This window comes from Marmota monax, unplaced genomic scaffold, assembly GCF_021218885.2.
Source record: "Marmota monax isolate L192 unplaced genomic scaffold, Marmota_monax_Labrador192_F-V1.1 WCK01_AAM20220418_F8-fsc00012, whole genome shotgun sequence".
Lineage (NCBI taxonomy): Eukaryota > Metazoa > Chordata > Mammalia > Rodentia > Sciuridae > Marmota > Marmota monax.
In genome coordinates, this window is record NW_026695227.1 from 21619232 (window position 1) to 21646049 (window position 26818).

The window sequence follows — 26818 nt, forward strand, 5'->3', positions numbered from 1 at the left end:
CAGAGAGTGAGCAACCTGGTTATAATGATGTGTTACTAGTAATCACATTCTTGATATTATCACCATAGTGGAAAGTATGGTGTACATATTTGCCAACTTCCAAAATACCTTCTTATCTGAATATTAGTTTTGATTTTGATTACATTTGAGAAATTGTCTTAAGTTCATAAGAAATTTGGGGCTGGGGTTATGGCTCAGCAGTAGAGTGGTAGAGCACGTGCGAGGCCCTGGGTTTGATTCTCAGCACCACATAAAAATAAATAAATAAAGATAGTTTCCAACTATAACTAAAAAAAAAATATTAAAAAAAGAAATTTCTATGGAGCAGAATGTCAGTTTGTGAATTTACATTAAGAAACTGAAGCATCACATATAGAAATGGTTACAAGCATGAAAGTCCTTATTTTTTCTTTTACCTTCCATAAGAAGATTGCTTGGTTGTTTGAGAGTCAGAACAGAGAGTAACAGAACTTACAGATCAGTGGCATATGCAAGCATCATCAATTTATGAAGCAATTTGTGATCTAGGAATAAAACATACCCCTTATTGTCAATATTTATCTCTCAGTGACTCCCTCTCCTCTCTGTGTTCAGGATTACTATCTCCTCCATTCCATTATTGTTTTATTTTTTCCTATATGAAAACAACAGTCTTCCCCAGATCTTGCTACTAGTGTACAAATGTTCTGCATTTAAGAAGTTAAAAGCTTTATGTATATCCGTGAAATTCTGATCCTGTGAAGACTTTATAACAAAAGAGACTAAACCTTAGAGATCAAATAAATTTTTCATGGTCACACACTCACACTAGACTTGGGATTCAAACAACTGTCTTATCTTACTTGATATTTTCAGCTACAGTTTTTCAGTGTTTAAAAACACTGGTGAAAACTCACATTAGACCTTGAATTTTAAATGTACTTATGAGAGTGACTTAGAAGATGTTTTCCAAACTTGGTTGCAGATCCAAATTTACTTGAGGGAGTGATTTTAAAACTACAGAGGGCAAAGTTTTACATATACTAATAAATAAATAATATGCTTGGCATGGAGTTTATGAATCTTTGTTTTAAAAATACCTCTTATATAATTCTAATTTGGAGCCAAGTTTTGAAACCATAATTTAGAACAACAACTTTCAGAGGAAGTAAAGTAAATTTTAATACTGTCTTTTTTATAACCCATAGGGGCAGTGTCCCTTTGCAAGAATTGTATTCTAAGCAATCCTGGGATTTAAGACTTGGTGAGGTAAAATGCATTGTTACATTATTTTTTTAATTTAGTCACTTTGTGTTCTATAATATTTTAACATTATGACTTACTTTGATTTAAGTTTAGCTTTTATTTATAAATTTCTTTTTAGCTATACTCTTTCTTATATCGGAAAATTATAGCTGAATCTAGAAATAAAAACACCTTTTTAAAAACTATAATGTTCTTCATTTGAAACAAATGAATCTCGATGCATTTTAAATACAATATAAAATATTTTCCAAGATAAAACCTCTTTAGAATTAAGTGTACAAAACATCTATAAGCCTTGGTTATGTAATGTTATAATCCCTGTTATGGTTTGAATGTCAGGTGTCCCCCAAAAACTCAAGTATGAGACAATGCAAGAACGTTTAGTGGAGAAATGATTCTGTTATGAGAGCCTTAACCCAGTTAGTGAATTAATCCCCTTATGGAGATTAACTGAGTGGAAACTGGAGGCGGGTAGGATGTGGCTGGAGGAGGTGGACCTTGGGGGACTGGGTTTAGGGTATATATTTTGTATCTGTAAGTGGAGCATCTCTGTCTGCTTTTTGATCATTATGTGAACTGCTTCCCTTTGCCATACTCTTCCACCATGATGTTCTGTCTTACTCCAAGCCCCAAGGAAAGGTGCCAACTGTCCATGGACTGAGACCTATAAGCTTTTTCCAAATAAACTTTTCCTGCCCTATAATTGTTCTTGTCAGGTCTTTTCGTCACAGCAGTAAAAAAAAAAAAAAAAAAAAGCTGCCTAAAACAATCCTTCTTCATAATAATTTTAGAGAGATTAAATAAATTGTTCACAAACACTTGATTCAGGATTCAAACTACTGTCTTATCTGATTTGATATTCTCAACTATATTGTTTTCTCTTTTTTCTCCATTAATATGTAATTGAATATTATGAATTCATTATCATACATTGACTATCTCCAGTGCACTGGGGATACAAAGGTTAAAAACAGTCTTTCTTTTAACAAAGATTACATTGTTATGCATTCAACTGCAAGGGACAGATATGGAAGGACATGGAACCTATCTTTAAGAAGCTTTTGTCCAGTAAATAGAGATAGAAAAATCTAATGCATTTAGATGAATTATTCTAATTGTAGTTCGTACAAAATCAGTGGTAGCCTACTGAAAGACACCACTAAGTTTTGTGGTTAGTCAGGAGGAAGATGTTATAGGTAAGAAAACTTCTGAGCAAAAACTCAATAAATTTGCTGAATGGAGGAAATGTCTGGAAAGAAGAAGCAATATAAATAGAACCAAAGATATGAGAGACTGTATCTTGCTTAAGAAACTTCAAGTACCTGTCTCATTCTAGTTACTGTTATTGCTAGTATTTGTAAATCATGAGGGGTCTGGAATGAGATAATTCTGGATAATTTAAAAGAGCAGATCATAAATGATCTGTATGATATTTAATAGTTTAATTTCCTATAAGTAGTAATGAGAGTGGTGTCTTTTATAAAAAAACATAAGACAATGTATAACATAATATATAGCTATATATATATATATATATATATATATATATATATATATATAAAATATTAAAACCAGAAAACATAAATGCAGCAAGAAGCCCATTTAAGAAGAAGAATAGAAGATAGAATTTCTGATCATGTCAAACATGAAATTTTGCTGGGCAAGCATTGTGATGTGAGGTGTCCTATCCTGGGAGAATAGGGCAAGTTCCTTGAATAACTTAGTTTCTTCTCAGTTGAAAAAGATCTTCTTTGTTATCCTTTGTGTACATATTTTAGAAATATTTTGAGTTGTAGATGGACAAAATACCTTTAGTTTGATATTTATTTTTATGTGGTGCTGAGGATTGAACCTAGTGTCTCACGTGTGTGAGACAAGCACTCTCCCACTGAGCTACAACCTCAGACCATTTATGAACATTTTTGAAGTGGATAATGGAGTTCATGCATGCCTTGAAGTCTGTATAGCTTTCCCAGTTGATCAAGTTTTCTATCACCACTCCTTTTTCTTGTTCTTCTTGCAAATTTGGGGCTTGAATGTTTCAAGAATTGAACAGAAAAGACTTTTTAAAAGATGAAATAGTTATAAGGTTCAATAAGTGGCTCTGTTCCACATATTTATTCAGGGCTTCAACTTTGTGGATACTTGTCTTTAACTAGTGTTCCCATGTTTGTAGAATATGTTGGTATCAGCAGAAGTAGGAAGGAAGTGGAGGACTGTTGAGTAGATTTTTATCGGCCTGGATTTGCAGTAGTGTATATTACTTCTGCCACTGACCAGAAATTAAACCACAAGTCCAAACCAACTTCAGGGGAGGCTAGGAAATGTGGTCTAGCTGTATATCTGAGAAGAAAGTGAATCAAATATGGGTAAATAACTAGGAAATGTCTCCTTTTTTCTGTCTATCTAAAGCTCTATATCCCACCAACAGAGAATATATAGAAATTATTTTAGTTAAATCTATGGTATATTTGCAAATATAATTAGCACAGTAAGCCATAAAGAAAATCTAAAAAAAAAATAGTGAAGGAGAGAATTGTAACTACATCCTGCAATCAAAAGAGAAAGTGATGAAAACCAAAACCAGTGTTATGTTCTACAGAAAATTCATACCTTTAAACTTTTTATTTTTTAGTAAATGACTGATAACCCAACTTAAGAAATCAGGAGAATAATAGAACAAATCCAAATAATACCTTAATGCCTTATCTTTTTCCAATTGAATTTACTATGATTGCCTGAAGGTTCCTTTTTGTCAGTAATTTATTTCCTAGAAAGTGGCTATTCTGTTACCTGTTGCTTCTAAACCAATTTAAGTTTCATTTTATTCACTATAGGCTAATTGTGTGTGTGTGGGGGGAGAGAACTTCATTGAATTAAAGTACTATAAAACAAATCAGTGGCATTTATTGGGTAGATATAAGTGGAAATTATCATGCATACTTGGGAATTGTTAAAATTTTGATTTTCTCCTAGATTGTGATGGAAGAAGGAAGAACATGTTCTTTAAAAGGAAGGCCAACATCCACAAAGAAAATCTGTCAGTATGACTGTATAAGTTAATTTTATTCTCTTTAAAACTAACAACTAGAAATCAGTTAAATTAAAAAAAATTTTAAAGATTTTCAGTAGCCAATAAATATTTCATAGGTATCTTAGAAAATACTAGTAATGCAATCAACGCTTTAAAATAAGTTTTTTATAAAAATACATTATGAATATACATAATGTAAATGGACAGTTTAACAAATAGTAAAATAAATATCCTCAAACTCAACCATGTACCTTTAAAAATAATATATAAATACTGTACTTTTGAAAATATTCTCAATTGCATTTCCTATCCTGCCCCCTAGAGGTAACTATTTTCCTGAATTTGTTTCTTGGGATGGTATCACACAGACATTTCTGTTGCTTGATTTTAAACTTTTTACATATTGAAAAACTTCTATGTATTTTCCTGCAACTTTCTTTTTTAACTTAGTATTATGTTTTCAGGCTCATTTACTTTTACATTTTATTATTATTTTTATTGTTATGCAGCATTCTGTTTTGTGAATGTGCCACAGTTTATTTATGCATCTTTCGACAATGGATATTTATTTAGTTTTCAATATTTTGCTTTTTGCTATTTATGCCATTCTTGACATTTCTTCTAGCACACATGCATATAAAATTACTCTAGGGTATATTACTAGGAGTAGAATTGCCAATTTAATGCAAAATTATTTTCTAAAGTGTGCCTATTTTACCTACAGCTAACAAAGGGTAAGAATCTTAGTCACATATTTTAACCAACACTATGTCAGTCTTTTGTAATTGTTGGTAATTTGATATTTATATTTTAACATATTTTTCTGATTACTTATTAGGTTAATTGGTTATCTGTGTTTCGTTTGTGAAGTGTATTTCATGTCTTTAGCTCTTGTTTCATTTAAGAAGTTTGGTTTTACTTATGAGATATCTTTTATCAATAGATCTGTATCTTTTGTAAATCTCTTTTGAATCTTGAATACTAATTATTTATAGGCTTACATGTAACAGATACTTCATATTTGAGTAGTTTTTTCATTCTTTACTGATATGATAGATTAAAGTTTCATATTTTCCTGACACTTCTTAGGTATTCTGTGCTAGAATGGCTCTTTAGGTTATCTAGTCTGCTAGGTACTTAGAAACCTTTGTGGATGTAAAACATTAGTCTGGCTTTTTTAGTTCTTTATTTCCTTGCTTCCTTCAGCATATGGGTATTCTTTGATGTTTTATGGTTTATCCTTGCAATCTGTAAGATTTCCCTCCCCGAAATAAAGCCTAAAACATATAAAAAACATGCATGCCCACAAAATTTAGTTCTCTTCCTTTATTGCTCTGAGTGTAATACATGCAATTATGTAAAAGAATTAAGTGAATCCTATAGATTCTCCCATGTTAGTACCATATATTTATCATCCTTTTATGACTTGCTAGTCATTCATTCAGTACATTTACTGCAGTTGATTTAATTGGTATCCTATTGATGCACATTTGGGTGGTTTCTTACAAATGTAACTAAAGAACTTGGTGCATATTTTTTTATTTGTGGAGGTGTGTTTTGGTGGTAATTACTAGGGATGGGATTCAACAGTAAAAACAAGATGCACTGTTATTTGATATATATTGCTGAATCTCCATTTTGATGTTATCAAATTTCCTACTTGCAGCATTTAGCCAATTATAACAGTAAGTTCGAGTTATCCCATAGGCTCTTCAACAGATATTGTGGTCAAATCTAGGATTTTTTGTAATTTTGAGTTATTTGAGATGAATAGATAGGTTTTAGTTTGTATTTAATTTCTGTCTGTGAAGCTGAATATTCTTTTAAATATTTTCAGTGGCTGTTTATGTTCTTTTTTTTCTTTTCTTTTTTTTGGTTTTTGGTCTACTTGGCATTCATGTCTTTTGACCAGTTGCGTTCTTGGCCTTTTTTCTTGATACTTAAGAACTAGCTCTTCATATGTTAAAGAGGTTTACATTTTGTAATATAAGTAATAAATATTTTCTTCTAGTTTAATATATTAGCTTTTCATATATTTTGATTTTACTATACTTATGTTGTCTCTTGCTTTGTTTAACAATATTTTACTATTTCTGGATTGCATTAGAAGTTCTCCACACTCCTGGGTTATAAATGAATTCACCATATTTTCTTGTAGCTTTAGTATTGTTTTGTACTTTACATTTATATCTTTAATTTATTTGGATATTTTCCTGATTTAAAGTATGGGACAAGATATCATTCAAGTTCTAAAAATGCATCTTTCCCTAGGTGTTTATGACATTGCCTTTTTAATATACTAACTACATATTATCTGATACGTTTGGAGGTTTTCTTAACTGTTCAATTGGTCTTTCCTTATTTTCATGTGCCAATACTATACTTTTAAACTTAAGATAGTTTTATAGTGTGTTTAATTTCTGGAAATGTTTTATATCTCTGCACTTTTTAAAAAGTCTTTCTTGGCCAGTCTAAATTATTTTTTCATATAAGCTTTAAAATTAATCTAACTCCAAAAGAAACATTTTAATTTTTATTAGGAAACTGTTAAATGTGTATCTTAGTGTGAATTGTTATTGTACTGAATATAATATATCATAGCCCTAAGAATAAGGGTATCTTTCCATCAATTCAATCTAAATTTATAGTTGTAGTTACCTAACATATCTTTAAGCACTTTCTTAAATTTTTTTCAAATAGATTTTGCATGTTTCTTATTTCACTTATTCATAGGTACTTTTTGGTATTTTTGTTGCTACTTTAGTATGAATATATTTCCTATATTTCTACACTGAGATTCTGGATTGTGGGCTTGTGTGAATTTGTATTGATTATTTTTTCAAGAATTTGACACCTTCCAATAGTTATGAGATATTATCCACTTGTGATTTTGGGAAATTAGTGGTTTGGGTTAAGAGTGATTCTTAGTGTCTGTGGGAATGATTATTATTTTTTATTCTTAGAGTTTTAAGCTTATTGTGGCCAAAACCACATAATGTGAAATTTACCCTTCCAATAGTCTTTATGTGTGTAGAGCTTTATCATCAAACACATGCCACTGTATCTACCCAGTAAAAACTGCCTATCTCTCACTTCCCCTGGCCCCTGGCAATCCCCCTTTTACTTTCTGTTTTTATCAGTTTGATTATTTTAGATACTCAAATGAGTGGAATCATGAAGTATTTATCTTTTTTGTGACTGACTTGTTTCACTTGAAATAATGACTTAAGTTTCATCCATATTGTAACATGTACTAACAAGATTACCTTCTTTCTTAATGCTGCATAATATGCCACTTGTATGTGTATAACACTTTTGTTTTAGCCATTCATCCATTGCTGAGGTTGCTTCCAGCTCTTGGCTATTGTGATTAATATTGCAATCAATATGAGAGTAGAAATCTCTCTTTTAGACCCTATAATAGGTTTTCAGTTCTTTTGGCCATGCACCCATAAGTAGGATTACAAGATTCATGTGGTGATTCCAATTTTAATTTTTTTGAGGCATCTCTGTACTATTTTCCATAGTAGCTTCCCCATTTATTTTCTTACCAAACATGCAGGACAGTAATTATTCTACTTCATCATCAATACTTATTCTAGTTTTTTTTTTTAAATGATAGTGGCCTTCCAATAGGTGTGACATGTTATCCAGTTGTGATACAGCTCTTTTACAAAGGTGAATCTTATTAAAGGATTTTGCAACTTGGACTGTCTTTGCATTCTTATAATCTTGCCAAGTGATGATGTTTTATAATATTGATTATTTTTTAAAAAATAGTTTAATATTTTATTTGTTATTAGATTTTTGCATCAATATTCATAAATGAGATTTTCTATATATAGAGAGAGGGAGACAGTGTGTGTGTGTGTGTGTGTGTGTGTGTAGTCTTTGTCAGATTTTGAGATTGTACAGATCCAGAAACAATTTAAAAGCTACATACTTGCCCAAATTGAGGCTAGCTGAAAACTTTCTTGATATTTAAATCTCTTGCCCTTTCCCCATCCCAATTTCACTACTTCATTACAAATTACTTTATGATGTTTGGTTTGGTAGGTAGGGCGTCATATACTACTTCCTAGGCCCAGTTTTAAACTTTGTTTGCAATCATAAGATAACATATTAAGCAAAAATGAAAAAATATAATATTGGTGCTTTGGATAGATTTTTTTTTCATACAGTTTTGATTGCACAGTAAAGTTTCATTGACTAGATTAGCAAATATCTGATACCTTGGGACTCAATTTATGTCTGCTTCCTACAGTTGACACTTTAAATTATTTGTTCATAAAAAATGGCACATATATTGGAAAACATCAATCCTAATTTTCTCATTTCTGCTTTCCTCTCTTATGTACCCCTATTACTTGTAGATAACCATTGTTTTAAGAGTAAAATAAACCCATAAATCCTGTTATAAATGCAAGGTGCCAAGTAGCCTAAATTTTAACTAAATTTAGCACATTTTAAAGTGCTGTTTGTTAGGTTAGCTAATCTTTGCACACAGATATCTTCTGCCTTTGGATATTTTATACAGCAATAGTGAATATCATTCTTCATGAATTAAACCTTTATTTTCAGGTCTTGATTCTTCACAGAGTAGTCAGTCTGCCAGTTACTCTCCAAGGCCAACGGATAGTTGTTTAAGTTCTAGTTCAGAGATGGTAAGTTATGCCTTTTTACTTATAAATTTTATATTCATTTAGATTTTTTATACTGGAGATTGAACCCAGAGGCACTTATCCACTGAGCCACATCCCCAAATCTTTTTTTGTATTTTATTTGGAAACAGGGTCTCACTGAGTTGCCTAGCGCTGTGCTAGGTTGCTGAAGCTGGCTTTGAACTTGAGATCCTCCTTCCTCAGCCTTCCAAGCCATTGGGATTACAGGCATGCACCACTGTGCCCAGCTAGAATTATTTTTGTCAGTTTACTTTTACATTATGAAAAACAGTTGAACCAATACAGAGTGGAAATAAAAAATAATATAAATGAAAATGTAAAAAAGTAAACAATATAAGAAATATTGTAAAACGTGAAAGCATAAGAAAGTGTACACAAAAATGTAAAATAAAATAATAAGAAAATGTAAACAGTTAGGTGTGATAGCTTATGCTCATAATCTCAACATTTTGGGAGACATGAGGCAGGAGGATCATAAGTTCAACTTGTCTTAGCAACTTAGGCCCTAAGCAACTTGGCAAGACCTTGTTTTGATAAAAAAAATAAAAAGGGATGGAGATATAGATCAGTGGTGAAGTGCCCCTGAGTTCAATTCCCCAGTACCAAATAAAAAAAAAAGAAAAAAAATTACATAAAAATATATTATTTGTAAAATTGTCTTAACAAGATGTATATAATTTGAAGCATAAAACAACCAAGTGTACCTTCAAAAAATAAAAGTCTCAAGGCTTATATAAGAAGAAATTGGATAACAGTGTTGGAGACTAAAATATGAATAATTTGAAAGACATTTCTGAGTGAGAATCTACACTTCTGACAAATCACTTTTAGAAGGGAATTCTTACCTTCACTCTTTTATCTTCATTCCTTGTTGCCTTTAGTATCTAATTTGCCGTCTTGCTAAGCATACCAGTGACTTCTGTGTTGTCAGATTGACTGGATGCTTTTCAGTCTTTATCTTATGAGATACTGATAGAAATTATTATTTAATTTCTTTGAAATATTTTTCTTCTTTGCTTTTATTTTAACACACTATCTTTGTTTTCTTAATATCTCTATGAATGCTTTTTTATGCCTTTTTTTCACTTGTCTTTTTCCCTATATAAATGTTGTAATGTTTAGGGTTTCATACAAGATCCTGTTCTGTAAACCTATAATCTAAACCTTTAGTGATTTTATACATTCTAATGACTTTTATACTATCTGGGTGATGTCAGTTCCTAGTTTTATGACTTTAGCCCTGGTTCTTATTTAGATGTTCAAATTTCTATTGGACACATCTTGGATATTTCACAAAGATCTTTTTCATACCTCAAACTTAAAACATAATTTTTCACCCAAATCAGTTTTTTTTATATTTCTGTATCAATAAATATTTTTTGTATTTGCCCAAGTGTTCATATCAGAAGCCTACTATAATAGTTAATGTTGTCATTTCTTTCTTTCTCAAATCTGCCTCCCTCAATTATCTTTATTTCATTACTTTGTGCAATCAATTCTACCTCCAAAATAAATTGTGAATTTATCTACTTTCAACAAGCACCAGTGCCCTATTCTAAGTTACCATCATCTTGTTCTTGAACTGTTCTGGCTGTTTCAAAGAGATGTCTTTACTTTCACTCTTCCCCCAGTGTCTTCTCTAGTTAGCAGATATCATAATAAAAAAAATAATAAGTTGGCCAGGCACAGTGGCACAAACCTGTAATCCCAGTGGTTCAGGAGGCTAAGGCTAGAGGATTATTGGTTCAAATCCAGATTCAACAGTTTAGTGAGGCTCTAAGCAACTTAGAACCTATCTCAAAATAAAAAATAAAAAGTCCTCAGTGGTTAAACATCCTGGGTTCACTCTTTGGTACCAAATAAATAAATAAAGTAAGTTGAATCATGTTATTCTGATGTGTAATAATTCAATGGATTTCTATTTTCCGATAGAATCTGAACTTACAGTGGCTACTTGGCCACCATTTCCTGTTTCTTCCAGTATTCTTCCTTTCTTCTTTTTCTTCCACACGTATTGACCCTTCATTTTCCTTAGTTTGTCATTCTCCTTTCGGCTTCAGGGCAGGAATTTATTTCTTTTTTCTCAGTCTTATTCTTTTTTATCCTTTAAGTCTTATGTTAAATATGTCACTTATTTAAAAAGTCCTCCCCTGGCTCCCCAGTATAAATATGGCTTCTCCCTTAGTGATGCTCTGAAAGTGCCTCATACTTGTTCCTCATAATGCTTTTCTCAATCTATAGTTATGTGTTTATGTGTCTGATTATTTTGCTAATTTTATTTTTACTCATTATGTGAATTCCAAGAGAACAGCAACCATTTTGTTTCACTCATATTGCAGATGCCTTTTAGTAAGTGAATGTTTCTTTCTTAACTAAATACATGCATTGAGCTTTTGTTTTCCAATTTGTGCTCAGTTTTAATGCTCTGTCTTGGGCTTACTTTAGTTTTTTCATTATTATTTTTGCCACTTTTTTTAGTTTGAATGATTAGTACTTTTAAATATTCATAAAAAGTATGATTTTGTTCTTAATAAATACATTTTTCATGAAGTTGAAAAATTCAGGCTTAGCAAATTTAAATCTAGGCCTATTAAAAGTTATTACAGTTTGTATTTTTAGATAAAACATTTATTCCTGTTAAACTTTTATTTTTTAAAATATTTTTTTAGTTGTAGATGGACACAGTATCTTTATTTTATTTATTTATTTTTATGTGGTGCTATGGATTGAACCCAGTGCCTCATGCATGAGAGGCAAGCGCTCAACCACTAAGGTACAATCCTAGCCCCTAAATATTTTTGATATTCTGTTAGCTGATACTCTCCTTATATTATCTTCTTAAGATATATCTTTCATGGGATGGACCCATAAAATGTATGTAATGAGTATGTTTTCCTTAATGAATTGGTGAGTAAATAATAAAAAAGTTTCAACCGTTCCCTTCAAAGGTATCACTTTGGCAGTCTTTTGAAGTGATTGAATAGTGAATTGCCCATCATTTCTTCAGTGTTAGAGATTGATGGAATGATGCATTCCGTGATTATAAGTACTGAGAAGACATAAGATTCCTCTTGTTTTTTTTTCCATTTTTATTATTTAAAAATCCACAGCCTGCTGAGTGAGATGTATGGTAGATTCAAGACACTTTGATAATATATATGCTTTGCTTAGTAACCTGTCAGTCTCTCCTGTATTTAGAAATTTCCTATAATGTGAATTTTAAGAATGTTTACTTGGAAGTAATTGAACAATTTTATTAGGCATTTTATTTAAGCGTTATTTACAGCAAAATTATTTAATTTCTTTTAGCCATCAGAAGATGAAGATCAAATGTTACAGCAAATTGAAGACTCAAATAAGATATGTGTCAAAACTACTGAAACAACCAATGATTTTCATCTAGAAAGGATGTCAAAAGTTTCAGGTGATAGGATTGGTAAAGATAATGCCAAAATTCACAAACAAACTGAAAATTTCTACCCATTCTCAGTGAAAAATAATACAGATCAATCTCCTCAGTTGCAGTGCAATTCAGCACATGTGTTGCAAAACATAATCAATAATAACTGCATTCTGCCAGTTGTAAGATGTGATGCAGGGGTACAAACAGAGAGAGAACCTGCAATGGAAGAAAAATTTGATGCTGCCGTACAGTGTAATATAATTTCACTGTGTACATGTAGAAGTGATGTGTCTCCTCTTTGCCATATAGAAATACAGTGAAAATATTAAGGCATATACCACTGGAGGGCAGGAAATCCTTAAGAAAAACTAGTATTCTAAAATCTCAGTCTAGGATGTAACATTTCAGTTGACCTTGGAAGGCAATAATAAATGTTCAGAATTTAATTAACATAATAAGGAATGAGAAAATGTAACTAAGCATTAGGCTAAAGTATTTAGAAAGTCTATTCATGATTCTAAGACGTTTTAATATTTTATGCACTTAATTTTTTGTATAGGCATTTCTTTGATGGCTTTAGTGTATCATCAAGGTTTTATAAAATAGTCTTATAAATATATTATCATTTTCATGTTTATTATTCTTTATATTATGATATGCTGTTATTCCTGGATTAAAAATGCTTAGCTTTCTTCCTTGTGGCATTTACTTTAAAATTAGGTGCAGTTGTATCTTGCAGGAAAAATATTTTCTTCCAAGACTTTAGGGCAGAAAATAATAGTACCTAATGTGTTCTATGTCTTCATCATAAGAATTTTGTTAACTACTTCTCTTTAATGTTATACTCCACTTAAAATTCTAGATTTTTTTTTAACTCTGGTTTCATTTGTGTGTGTGTATGAGACTGCTGGGGAGCAAACTCAGATCCTCAAAAATACTTGGCAAGTGCTCTACCACCAGTACCCACCAGCCTATGGATTAATTTTTAGACAAAATATGACTTCTTTTTTGTTTGGATAACATTTGTTGTTAGTGCTTATATCAACTCAGAGGAAGATGTTTTCCTCCTTAAGGTTAAAAAATATTTTAATGCTTTTATAGAAAAAAAGTTTTAAAATTGGAAAAATTTATGTTTCTTTTTTTAATGTTGCCAAGCTTCTTTAACAAATATTACATCAAAATTTCTTAGTCTTTTAAAATATAGGCTTTGATTCTAGCACATTTATCTTATACCACAATTTTAAATGTTTGTACTTTAAAATTAACATTTGTTTGGATATGCAGATGCTCGGAGACTTATTAGTGGGGTTACATCCTGGTAAACTGATTGTAATTGAAGATATTTTAAGTTGAAAATGCATTTAGCTTACCTAACTTACCAAGCATCATAGCTTAGCAATATACTACATTATATAAACTATTGGTTTTCCCACATGATAGAGTGGCCGACAGAGTGTTTGCAACTTGTCACCAACACTGTGAACTATTATACTACAAATAGCTAAACCAGGAAAAGATCAAAATTCCATTATGGATTTATTTCCTGAGAACTATTTTGCAAAAATATAACATATTGTGTAGGAAAGACTAATTATGTGGAATAAGAAGACTATACTGGGCTGGGGATGTGGCTCAAGTGGTAGCGCGCTCGCCTGGCATGCGTGCGGCCCGGGTTCGATCCTCAGCACCACATACAAACAAAGATGTTGTGTCCGCCGAAAACTAAAAAATAAATATTAAAAAAAAATTCTCTCTCTCTCTCTCTCTCCACTCTCTCTTTAAAAAAAAAAAAAAAAAAAAAAAAGAAGACTATACTGACAACTTTGAAATAATATTAAGCTGTGAGCCTTACCTTGGTTTCAACTGTTAAATAAACCAATGTTTTCCAAATATGAATCAAATTTTGTCAATATAGAAAGCAAATTAACTACAAAAGTCTACACTAGTTCAGTTTTTATCAATATCATAATGTAATAGTTAAGCTCAGTAATGTATGAATTTTGGAGCTTTTAAAAGGCAATGATCACTCCCAGTGAGAGCAGGGAAGTCGCAGGGTAGTACAGAAATTAATCTTGTCCAAAAAAAGGTTTGGCCTTCATTTCTGGGAGTGTCATTCTGTATTTTTGGTACCAGGGATTGAACCTAGGGGTGCTTAACCACTGAGCCACGTCCCCAGCCCTTTATTTTTTATTTTGAGACAGGGTCTCGCTAAGCTGCTTAGGGCCTCACTAAGTTGCTGATGCTGGCTTTGAACTCACAATCCTCTGTTAGCCTCCTAAACTGCTGAGATTATAGGCATGTTATTCTAAACGAGTCTTCTTATTAACCTGAGAACCTTGGGAAAAGCCACATTGTAACAGTGTGAATTAAGATGAAGCTTTTGATTCAATCAGTATCAGCTTGACTTCCTTTGGGACTGGAGAATGAGATCAATCATTTAGGCAGTCACCATGCCATTGTGTTGGAGCCCTAGTAAAGACTCAGGACACCATAGCTCAGGCAAACTTCCCTGATTAGCAGTACTCCATGTATATTGTCATATCTTTGTAGGAAAGTAATGTTATCTATGATTTTGTGAGAGAACTATTAGAAGCTCTATGTTTGTTATTTTCCTAGACTATGTCTGTGAGATTCTTCTGGCTGATTTTAATCTGTATTCTTTCTCTGTAATAAACCACAACTGTGAATACAACATCTTTCAAAGAGTTCTTTGAGTCCTAGTGAATTATTAAATTTGAGTGTGGTCTAGTGACACCCAAACAAGTGATCTTTGTATTCTCTAAGACTGGAGAAACATTGTTCTTCCCTAGTTGATCTGAAGGATAAAGCTTCAGTTACTCACAGTGATAATTTGCTTAATAAACCCTTTATTACTTTTCTTCCTTTTTCACGTCTCACTTCCATGCCATGTTTTTTTTTTTTTTTTGAGATTATACACCAAAGGGTATTTACTTGAATCCTTGCCTCATAATTTGCTTTTGGAGCAAGTCAAAAGATTGGCAGGAACCATAGCAAGTAGATAAATGAATTGTATGTATAGTTTAAATCAAATGTTAATATTCCTATTTTTTTTGTCTCAGATTTCCATTTCTGCTAATTACTGAAAACTTAATACATTGGTCTAGTGGCATATTAGATACAGACAAAGAAAGCATTTGTGAAGTTAAATATACATAAAATTCCCATAATTCAGAAGATTTTTAGTATCAGGTATGAGAGAATAAGTTAACAATAAGGAGGACAGAGAAGACACTTCAAAAATGCTTAATTGAACTACCAGCAGTATGGGAAAGAATGGGAAAGCAGCATAATATGAAGAGATAATGGCTGTTTTCCAGAAGTGATCAATCATACTAATACACAGATTCAAAAAAGCTGGTGATTTCCCAGTAGAAAAAAAAAGAAATACATATTTTAGGCTCAATATAATAGTTAAGACTCAAAAGCAAAGGAAGATCATGAAAGCAGCTGAGGAGAAAAAAAAACTGCCTTCTTAGGGCAGCTATAATGTCAGATGGATTTTTAATTAAATTTTTATTCTAATTTGTTATACATAATGGCAGAATGCAATTCATTTCATATTACATATATAGAGCACATTTTTTCAAGTCACTGATTGTACACAAGTATTTTCACACCATTTGTGTCTTCATACATGTACTTAGGATAATGATGTCTAACTCATTTCACCGTCTTTCCTACCTCCTTTCCCCCTGCTTTTCCCTCTCTCCCCTTTGCCCAATCTAAAGTTTCTCCATTCCTTCCATGCCCCCACTATTGCCATTATGAGTCTGCATCCTCATATCAAAGAAAACATTTGGCCTTTATTTTTTTGGGAGTGGCTTACTTCACTTAGCATGGTGTTCTCCAACTCTATCCATTTACCTGCAAATGCCATGATTTTATTCTCTTTTAATGCTGAGTAATGTTCCATTGTGTATATATACCCAAGTTTACCTTTCCATTCATCTACTGAAGGGCATCTGGGTTGATTCCACAATTTAGCTATTGTGAGTTGTGCTGATATAATAGTATGCTGTTTTTAAGTCCTTTGGGTGTAAACTGAGGAGTGGGATAGCTGGGTCAAATGGTGGTTCCATTCCAAGTTTTCCAAGGAATCTCCATACTGCTTTCCAAATTGGCTGCACCAATTTGTAGTCCCACCAGCAATGTATGAGTGTGCTTTTTCCCCCACATCCTCGCCAATATTTACTGTTGTTTGTATTCTTTTTTTTTTAACTTTTTATTGTTGGCTGTTCAAAACATTACATAGTTCTTGATATATCATATTTCACAATTTGATTCAAGTGGGTTATGCGCTCCAATTTTTACCCCATATACAGATTGCAGAATCACATCAGTTACACATCCATTGATTTACATATTGCCATACTAGTGTCTGCTGTATTCTGCTGCCTTTCCTATCCTCTACTATCCCCCCTCCCCTCCCCTCCCCTCCCCTCCCCTCCCCTCTTCTCTCTCTGCTCCCTCTACTGAGATTCGTTTGTCCCCCTTATATTATTTTTCCCCTTCCCCTCACTTCCTCTTGTATGTACTTTTGTATAACTCTGAGGGTCTCCTTCCATTTCCATGCATTTTCCCTTCTCTCTCCCTTTCCCTCCCACCTCTCATCCCTGTTTAATGTTAATCTTCTTCTCATGCTCTTCGACCCTACTCTGTTCTTAGTTACTCTCCTTATATCAAAGAAGACATTTGGCATTTGTTTTTTAGGGATTGGCTAGCTTCACTTAGCATAATCTGCTCTAATGCCATCCATTTCCCTGTAAATTCTATGATTTTGTCATTTTTTAATGCAGAGTAATACTCCATTGTGTATAAATGCTACATTTTTTTTATCCATTCATCCATTGAAGGGCATCTAGGTTGGTTCCACAGTCTAGCTATTGTGAATTGTGCTGCTATGAACATCGATGTAGCAGTGTCCCTGTAGCATGCTCTTTTTAGGTCTTTAGGGAATAGACCGAGAAGGGGAATAGCTGGGTCAAATGGTGGCTCCATTCCCAGCTTTCCAAGAAATCTCCATACTGCTTTCCAAATTGGCTGCACCAATTTGCAGTCCCACCAGCAATGTACAAGTGTACCCTTTTCCCCACATCCTCGCCAGCACTTGTTGTTGTTTGACTTCATAATGGCTGCCAATCTTACTGGAGTGAGATGGTATCTTAGGGTGGTTTTGATTTGCATTTCTCTGACTGCTAGAGATGGTGAGCATTTTTTCATGTACTTGTTGATTGATTGTATGTCCTCCTCTGAGAAGTGTCTGTTCAGGTCCTTGGCCCATTTGTTGATTGGGTTGTTTGTTCTCTTATTGTCTAATTTTTTGAGTTCTTTGTATACTCTGGATATTAGGGCTCTATCTGAAGTGTGAGGAGTAAAGATTTGTTCCCAGGATGTAGGCTCTCTATTTACCTCTCTTATTGTATCTTTTGCTGAGAAAAAACTTTTTAGTTTGAGTAAGTCCCATTTGTTGATTCTAGTTATTAACTTTTGTGCTATGGGTGTCCTATTGAGGAATTTGGAGCCCGACCCCACAGTATGTAGATCGTAGCCAACTTTTTCTTCTATCAGACGGCGTGTCTCTGATTTGATATCAAGCTCCTTGATCCATTTTTAATTCACTTTTGTGCATGGCGAGAGAAAGGGATTCAGTTTCATTTTGTTGCATATGGATTTCCAGTTTTCCCAGCACCATTTGTTGAAGATGCTATCCTTCCTCCATTGCATGCTTTTAGCCCCTTTATCAAATATAAGATAGTTGTAGTTTTGTGGATTGGTTTCTGTGTCCTCTATTCTGTACCATTGGTCCACCCGCCTGTTTTGGTACCAGTACCATGCTGTTTATGTTACTATTGCTCTGTAGTATAGTTTGAAGTCTGGTATCGCTATACCGCCTGATTCACACTTCCTGCTTAGCATTGTTTTTGCTATTCTGGGTCTTTTGTTTTTCCATATGAATTTCATGATTGCTTTCTCTATTTCTACAAGAAATGCCGTTGGGATTTTGATTGGCATTGCATTAAACCTGTAGAGAACTTTTGGTAATATCGCCATTTTGATGATGTTAGTTCTGCCTATCCATGAACAGGGTATATTTTTCCATCTTCTAAGATCTTCTTCTATTTCTCTCTTTAGGGTTCTGTAGTTTTCATTGTATAAGTCTTTCACCTCTTTTGTTAGGTTGATTCCCAAGTATTTTATTTTTTTTGAAGATATTGTGAATGGAGTGGTTGTCCTCATTTCCATTTCAGAGGCTTTGTCGCTGATATACAGGAATGCCTTTGATTTATGCGTGTTGATTTTATATCCTGCCACTTTGCTGAATTCATTTATTAGCTCTAATAGTTTCTTTGTAGACCCTTTTGGGTCTGCTAGGTATAGAATCATGTCATCTGCAAATAGTGATAATTTAAGTTCTTCTTTTCCTATTTTGATGCCTTTAATTTCTTTCGTCTGTCTAATTGCTCTGGCCAGTGTTTTGAGAACTATGTTGAACAGAAGTGGTGAGAGAGGGCATCCCTGTCTTGTTCCAGATTTTAGAGGGAATGCCTTCAATTTTTCTCCATTCAGAATGATGCTAGCCTGAGGCTTAGCATAGATTGCTTTTACAATATTGAGGTATGTTCCTGTTATCCCTAGTTTTTCTAGAGTTTTGAACAAAAAGGGATGCTGTACTTTGTCAAATGCTTTTTCCGCATCTATCGAGATGATCATATGATTCTTATTTTTAAGTCTATTGATGTGGTGAATAACATTTATTGATTTCCATATATTGAACCAGACTTGCATCCCAGGGATGAATCCTACTTGATCATGGTGCACAATTTTTTTGATAAGTTTTTGTATCCGAGTGGCCAGAATTTTATTGAGGATTTTTGCATCTAGGTTGATTAGAGATATTGGTCTGTAGTTTTCTTTCTTTGAAGTGTCTTTGTCTGGTTTAGGTATCAGGGTGATGTTGGCCTCGTAGAATGAATTTGGAAGTTCTCCCTCTTTTTCTATTTCCCGAAGTAGCTTGAAAAATATTGGTATTAGTTCCTCTTTAAGGGTTTTGTAAAACTCTGCTGTATACCCATCAGGTCCTGGGCTTTTCTTAGTTGGTAGTCTTTTGATGGTTTCTTCTATTTCCTCAATTGATATTGGTCTGTTTAGGTTGTCTATATCCTCCTGACTCAATCTGGGCAGATCATATGACTAAAGAAATTTATCTATGCCTTCACTATCTTCTAATTTATTGGAGTATAAGGATTCAAAATAATTTTTGATTATCTTCTGTATTTCTGAAGTGTCTGTTGTGATATTGCCTCTTTCATCCCGTATGTTAGTAATTTGAGTTCTCTCTCTTCTTCTCTTCGTTAGCATGGCTAAGGGTCTGTCGATTTTGTTTATTTTTTCAAAGAACCAACTTTTAGTTTTGTCAATTTTTTCAATTGTTTCTTTTGTTTCGATTTCATTAATTTCAGCTCTGATTTTAATTATTTCTTGCCTTCTACTTCTTTAGCTGTTGTTTTGCTCTTCTTTTTCTAGGATTTTGAGATGAAGTATGAGATCATTTATTTGTTGGTTTTTTCTTTTTTTAAGGAATGAACTCCAAGCAATGAATTTTCCTCTTAGAACTGCTTTCAATGTGTCCCATAGATTCCGATATGTTGTGTCTGTGTTTTCATTAATCTCTAAGAATTTTTTAATTTCTTCCTTGATATCTTCTATAACCCATTGATCATTCAGTAACCTATTGTTCATTCTCCAAGTGATGTATTCTTTTTCCTTCCTTCTTTTATCATTGATTTTCAGTTCCATTCCATTATGATCAGATAGGATTTATGGTATTATCTCTACTCCTTTATATTGTCTAAGAGTTTCCCTGTGACATAATATATGATCTATTTTTGAGAAGGATCCATGTGCTGCTGAGAAAAAAGTGTAACTGCTTGATGTTGGGTGGTATATTCTATATATGTCAATTAAGTCTAGGTTATTAATTGTGTTATTGAGTTCTATAGTTTCCTTATTCAACTTTTGTTTGGAAGATCTGTCCAGTGGTGATAGAGGTGTGTTGAAGTCTCCCATGATTATTGTATGGTGGTCTATTAGACTCTTGAACTTGAGAAGAGTTTGTTTGATGAACATAGCTGCACCATTGTTTGGGGCATATATATTTATGATTGTTATGTCTTGTTGGTGTATGGTTCCCTTGAGCAGTATGTAGTGTCCCTCTTTATCCCTTTTGATTAACTTTGGCTTGAAATCTATTTTATTTGATATGAGTATGGATACTCCTGCTTGTTTCTGAAGTCCATATGAGTGATATGATTTTTCCCAACCTTTCACCTTCAGCCTATGTATGTCTTTTCCTATCAAATGTGTCTCCTGTAGGCAGCATATTGTTGGGTCTTGTTTTGTGATCCATTCTACTAGCCTGTGTCTCTTGATTGGTGAGTTTAAGCCATTAACATTTAGGGTTATTATTGAGATATGGGTTGTTCTTCCAGCCATATTTGTTTATTTATGTTACTAAACATGGTTTGTTTTCCTCTTTGATTATTTTCCCCCCTTTAGTGTCCTACCTCCCACTGTTGGTTTTCATTGTTATTTTCCATTTCCTCTTCCTGTAATGTTTTGCCAAGGATGTTTTGAAGAGATGGTTTTCTAGCTGCAAATTCTTTTAACTTTTGTTTATCGTGGAAGGTTTTAATTTCATCTTCCATCCTGAAGCTTAATTTCGCTGGAAACACAATTCTTGGTTGGAACCCATTTTCTTTCAGTGTTTGAAATATGTTATTCCAGGATCTTCTAGCTTTCAGAGTCTGTGTTGAAAGATCAGCTGTTATCCTGATTGGCTTACCCCTAAATGTGATCTGCTTCCATTCTCTTGTAGCTTTTAAAATTCTCTCCTTATTCTGTATGTTAGGCATCTTCATTATAATGTGTCTAGGTGTGGGTCTCTTATGATTTTGCACATTCGGCGTCCTGTAGGCTTCTAGGATTTGGGGTTCTGTCTCATTCTTCAAGTCTGGGAAGTTTTCTCGTATTATTTCATTGAATAGATTGCTCATTCCTTTGGTTTGAAACTCTGTCCCTTCCTGTATCCCAATGACTCTTAAATTTGGTCTCTTGATGTTATCCCATATTTCTTGGATGTTCTGCTCATGGTTTCTTAACAGTCTTGCTGAGCTGTCTATGTTCTTTTCGAGTTGAAATACTTTATCTTCATTGTCTGATGTTCTGTCTTCTAAGTGTTCTACTCTGCTGGTAGTATTCTCAATTGAGTTTTTAAGTTGGCTTATTGCTTCCTGCATTTCTAGGATTTCTGTTTGTTTGTTTTTTATAACCTCTATTTCCCTGTATATTTGATCTTTTGCTTCTTGGATTTGTTTATGTAATTCATTGTTGAAGTGATCTTTCATTGTCTGATTTTGCTGTCTGATGTCTTCCTTGAGACTCCAGATCATCTGAAGCATGTATATCCTGAATTCTTTATCTGACATTCCATCTGCTGCAGCTATTACCTCTTCTAACGTTGAGTTGACCTGCAATGCTTGTGGTCCTTTCTTTCCTTGTCTCTTCATACTGTTCGCGTTCCTTTCTACTTGGTGAAACTGTTGTGCTATTGAATTTTCCCCCTATATATTTATATTGGTCTTGTATAGTTGCAAAGTCTCCCTCGCAGGCGCGGGCGGCGGCTCTGTCCCTCTGCGGGCCGCTAGGCTTGTTCTGTCGGTGGTCACAGTTCTGTCTACTTTGCAGGCGCAGGCAGCGGCACTGCCCCTCTGCAGGCCTCTGGGGCTGTACTGCCAGTGGGTCGCAGGTCCGCCTACCTTGCAGGTGCTGGGGGGGGGCGGCTCTACCCTTCCTCAGGCCACTGGGCCTGTTCTGTCTCTCGGTTGCTGGTCTGGCCTGTTCTGATGGTGGTCACAGTTCCCTCTACGTTGCCGGCGCAGAGGGAGGGGGCGGCTCTGCCTCTCAGCAGGCCGCTGCTCCTCTTCTGCCGTTGGGTCGCAGGCCCGCCTACCTTGCAGGAGTGATTGGAAGCTCTGTCCCGCTGCGGGCCACTGTGCCTTTTCTGTCGGTTGTCACCGTTCCACCTATCTGGGAGGCGCGGGGGGTGGGGGGCGGCTCTGCCCCTCAGCAGGCCGCTGGGCCTGCTCTGTGCGTGGTCACAGTTCCCTCTACCTTGCCGGTGCAGGGGGAGGGGGCGGCTCTGCCTCTCAGCAGGTCGCTGCTCCTCTTCTGCCGGTGGGTCGCAGGCCCGCCTACCTTGCAGGAGTGATTGGAAGCTCTGTCCCACCGCTGGCCACTGGGCCTTTTCTGTCCGTGGTCACAGTTCCCCTACCTGGCAGGCGCGGGGGGTGGGGGGCGGCTCTGCCCCTCAGCAGGCTGCTGGGCCTGCTCTGTGCGTGGTCACAGTTCCCTCTACCTTGCCGGTGCAGGGGGAGGGGGCCTGTTGTTTGTATTCTTGATAGCTGCCATTCTGACTGGAGGGAGATGAAATCTTAGAGTAGTTATGATTTGCATTTCTCTAATTGCTAGAGATGTTGAACACTTTTTCATATGTTTGTTGATTGATTGTATTTAGAGAGCCTGCAGAATGGGAGCAAATCTTACCACAAGCACATCAGATAGAGCACTAATCTCTAGGATATATAAAGCACTCAAAAACCTTAACACCAAAAAAACAAATAATCTAATCAAAAAATGGGCCAAGGAACTGAACAGACACTTCTCAGAAGAGGATATACAATCAGGTGAATTTTATTTTATTATATTTTTTTTTTTGTGTGTGTGTGGTGCTAGGGATTGAACCCAGGGCCTTGTGCATGCAAGGCAAGCACACTACCAACTGAGCTATATCCCCAGCCCATGAATTTTTAATATCAATAATTTAAACCAAAAGACAGTATAATAAACCTTCCAAATGCTGCCAGAAAATAATTGTCATCCTAGATTGTGTTTCCAGTGCTACAGCTATAGTAATATTTGAAATCACAAAACCAGCCACTACAAACTTTAAGGAACCACTGACACAGGATTTGGTAATTTATACTTAATGTTTTTGTATTATATATAGATTGTGCTTTTTCTTTGTGGGAAAGTTTGTTACTTATTTTTCACTATTTAGTCTTTAACTCATGAGTTCAACTGTTTTTCTGTTTTTTATATGTTTTTAGGCTACCTTGTTAAGTGCTTTAAAACCTTTGAAATTGTTTTTAGCCACAGGCATTTTTTAAAATTTTTTTTCCAGTGTTGTGTCTGTTTCACTGCAGTGTGCATTCCTGTATGAACCTGTTGCTCAAGAGATTATGTATTCTCTCATTTTTTTCAAATTACTTTCTTTTAAGATTTTATTTATTTTTTAAAATATTTTTTAGTTTTGATAGATCTTTATTTTTTATTTATTTATACATGGTGCTGAGAATTGAACTCAGGGCCTCGCATGTGCTAGGCAAGCACTCTACCACTGAGCCACCCCAGCCCGAAAAGGCTTTTTGATTAAGATCAAATCCTGGTCACTATCAGGAAAATAGGGAGTGAAGATCATGTCAATGCGTTATTATATAACTCTTTGCAAGAAGGTGGAATGGTACCTTAAATATCCCTAAGAATTTTAAATGGCACGCATTGCAGATTATCTCTCCTAATTAGTGTGTTTTTAAGAATATAAGTGGTGCTTTCCTTTGGCAATATTACAGGAAACCAAAGATAGAGGAAAGGTTTATCTTGATGAATTTTGTAGGTGTAGCTTTTGTATAATTATGTCAACTTCAGTATAATTTGTAGAAGACCCACGAAACTTTAAGAGAAGTATATTCACAAACACTTCCACTTTGAATTACAGGATAGACAGTATCAAATGAGAGGAGCCCTTTGTACTTAAGAAGTATCACTCTCAGGAAGCTGAGAAAACTATACCAGTGGTTTTTTTTGTTGTTGTTTGTTTGTTTTAATGGAAAAAGCTGACTTGGGGTAGCACCATGAGCTTAGAGGATATAGCTAAGACCTTTGGGGATGTAGTGCTACACTCCTACACAGCAGATCTGAGAGTCAAGGAACCAACTAAGTGGCTAGATTTCAGAATTGTAATGAACTAGTGACTCTATTTACCCCTCTTATCCCCATTCTATTTTCCATGGTAAAATATATAGCAATTATCTTATGCCTCTACCCCATTGTATGTTGATACCTGAAAGCCACATAACTTGTCTCTTTGGTTCACTATGTTTTTAGATTGAAAATATACTTCATGAGTTGTACTTTGCTGTAGTTGATAATTGGCATTTGAGGAGTCTCAGCCATACTTCTATGAAATCCTGGATTTTTCAGCCTATCCTTGATGCCATCATAGGTAAGATTTTTGCAAGGGTGTGGTTACCTAGGGAATTGAAGAGTGTATTTTGCATGTGGAAGGAATGAATGCAAATACTTTGTGGTGAAAGGGTATGTTTATAATTTCTTTGACACTTTTTTTTTTAAAAAAAAGGTAAAGTCTAATTGCCATTCCTTTGTTATGAGTGAATTTTAGTGGCTTATTCCTATAAATAGTATGAGAAAGAAGTGATATAGTAGGACTTCCAAGGCTATGTCATCAAAGATGATTCCGAAAGCTGACATTTTCTCTCTCTTTCAGGATACATGACTTTTTGTGGTCTGAGTTGCCATTTTAGAAGTCTGATTGCCCTAAAATCTCCATGCTGGAGAGACTGATATGTGTACTGCTGCATTCTATCCTGTGGTTCATGTTTGGGGGTCGGTCCATGGAGAGATCTACCATTAAAAATATGATTAACATGCACATAAAATTTGAAACTAATAACTATCTCAGTAACACAGAATAACATATCTTGTTGGAAAATTTGTGAAATCTATTGTGTCCTGGTGTCAGGGAACAGAAAGATGAGAACAGTGGGAACATGAGGTTAAGAGAATAATTCTATAAAATGGGCCCACTGTGCTGACCTTGCACATACTTTCTTCGCCAAACAGCAATCTGCCTGAATCCTTGCCTGGCCCATGTTGTTATCCTCTGCAATTCTGCTTCTGGGTACTTTGGGTTGATAACATTCAACCTCATGTCCCTGCCCTTAAACGCATACATGGAGAAGAAAGAGAAAGCAATAATTAAAAGAGGGGATGCTGAGGTCTGTAAAAGAGCAAGACACACCCCCCTCCTGTGGACACTTAACTCTGGAGCCCCTTCTCTTCAGAGAAGTCTGTATCATCACTTTCTTAAATTACATTTGCTTTCTACATTTGCCTTGGCATTTTTTGGGGAACAAGGACCTCATTCCTGATCTCCAAGACTGGTATCACTGGAGCCACTGAACTGTTTCCTTGCTTGAAAAAAATTGAGATCTGTAAGAAAAAAAATGGAAAAGTTCTGTGACAAAGCTTTTGTGATGTAAGGTTTTCTAGTCTTAGAATAGACATTTTAAGCTTTACTGATAGACCAAGAAATGTTTTTGTTCTCTTAAGGGGAGATCTCTTGCTCATATTGAAAGTCTTGTAGTTACATGTTGGCATGAGAGTTAACTTTGTTGGCTGCTATTGACTGTTTAATTCTTTGCTTTTTGTAGTCACTGAACATGTATATGAACTGAATTTGCCACCGATGTTTTAATAATTTTGATTGATAATTATGAATTAAAGAGTAAATGCATAAAACTGATAGAAAACAAGATAGCCTAAAAGCACAGATAGAAACAGTTGGAAAATCAAAGCATAATGAGTGCAAACATTTCTTTTCCTATCATAACTGACAATTTGTTATGTTTAATATTGGTCAGTTCTAATTTGTCTTTCATTGCTAATAAGGAGCTACCTTGCTTTAGATAAGATCAGATGGAAGGGTTATTGTTTCCCTGAGCTACTTTTACTTGGGAAATCAATTCATCTTACTTTTTAGAAAGTTAGCCCCCCCAAATTAAGTGGCACGTTTCTTAAATTATTCTATAATGTCTTTGAATCATGATTTATTTGTTCAGTACCTATGAAAGTAAAATATTTCAGTACATGTCTTAATATGGGAGTCTTTGAATTTTAAAACCACATTTACAAATGTCATTGACACAGATTTGGAAAATGTGGATATGAAAAAGTCATCAAGAGTATGTGTTTCTGGTTCATATTTAAATGAAAATATGATTTCAATATTATAAGTTGTTTTTCCCATGGTACAATAGCTGAATAAATCATGGTACTGAATTTAGACTTAGAGTTGCAGTGCTGTTTATAACTAACTGTGGTTTAAAGGTAGAAGTGCTATTGTAAAATTCCTAATCTATCTCTAATTTATAGCTACAAATTCTATTTATGGAAAAATAATATGTATAATCTAATGACTAAAAATAGAATTTATAGAAAAAATTATAAATACAATCTTTCAAGTATAATACAGCTGTATTTTATCATTTTTTCTGTTATATATCGTTCTGAGTTCAG

General features: G+C 34.3%; 1 protein-coding gene across 8 annotated transcripts in view; it reads left to right on the top strand.

The window, feature by feature from the left end:
• Window positions 1–12845, top strand: part of CUNH12orf40 (chromosome unknown C12orf40 homolog) — a 74305-nt gene extending 61460 nt beyond the window's left edge. For 7 of the 8 annotated variants that reach the window (XM_058576313.1, XM_058576314.1, XM_058576315.1 and 4 more), the window contains 4 exons: window positions 1188–1248; window positions 4222–4285; window positions 8861–8943; window positions 12271–12845. In XM_058576313.1, the coding sequence (XP_058432296.1) occupies window positions 1188–1248; window positions 4222–4285; window positions 8861–8943; window positions 12271–12684 (622 nt within the window). In that variant the 3' untranslated portion in view covers window positions 12685–12845. Of the gene's footprint in view, window positions 1–1187; window positions 1249–4221; window positions 4309–8860; window positions 8944–12270 lie in introns of those variants that run through there. The other variant, XM_058576317.1, reaches the window with a different exon arrangement.
• Window positions 12846–26818: the final 13973 nt, after the last annotated feature.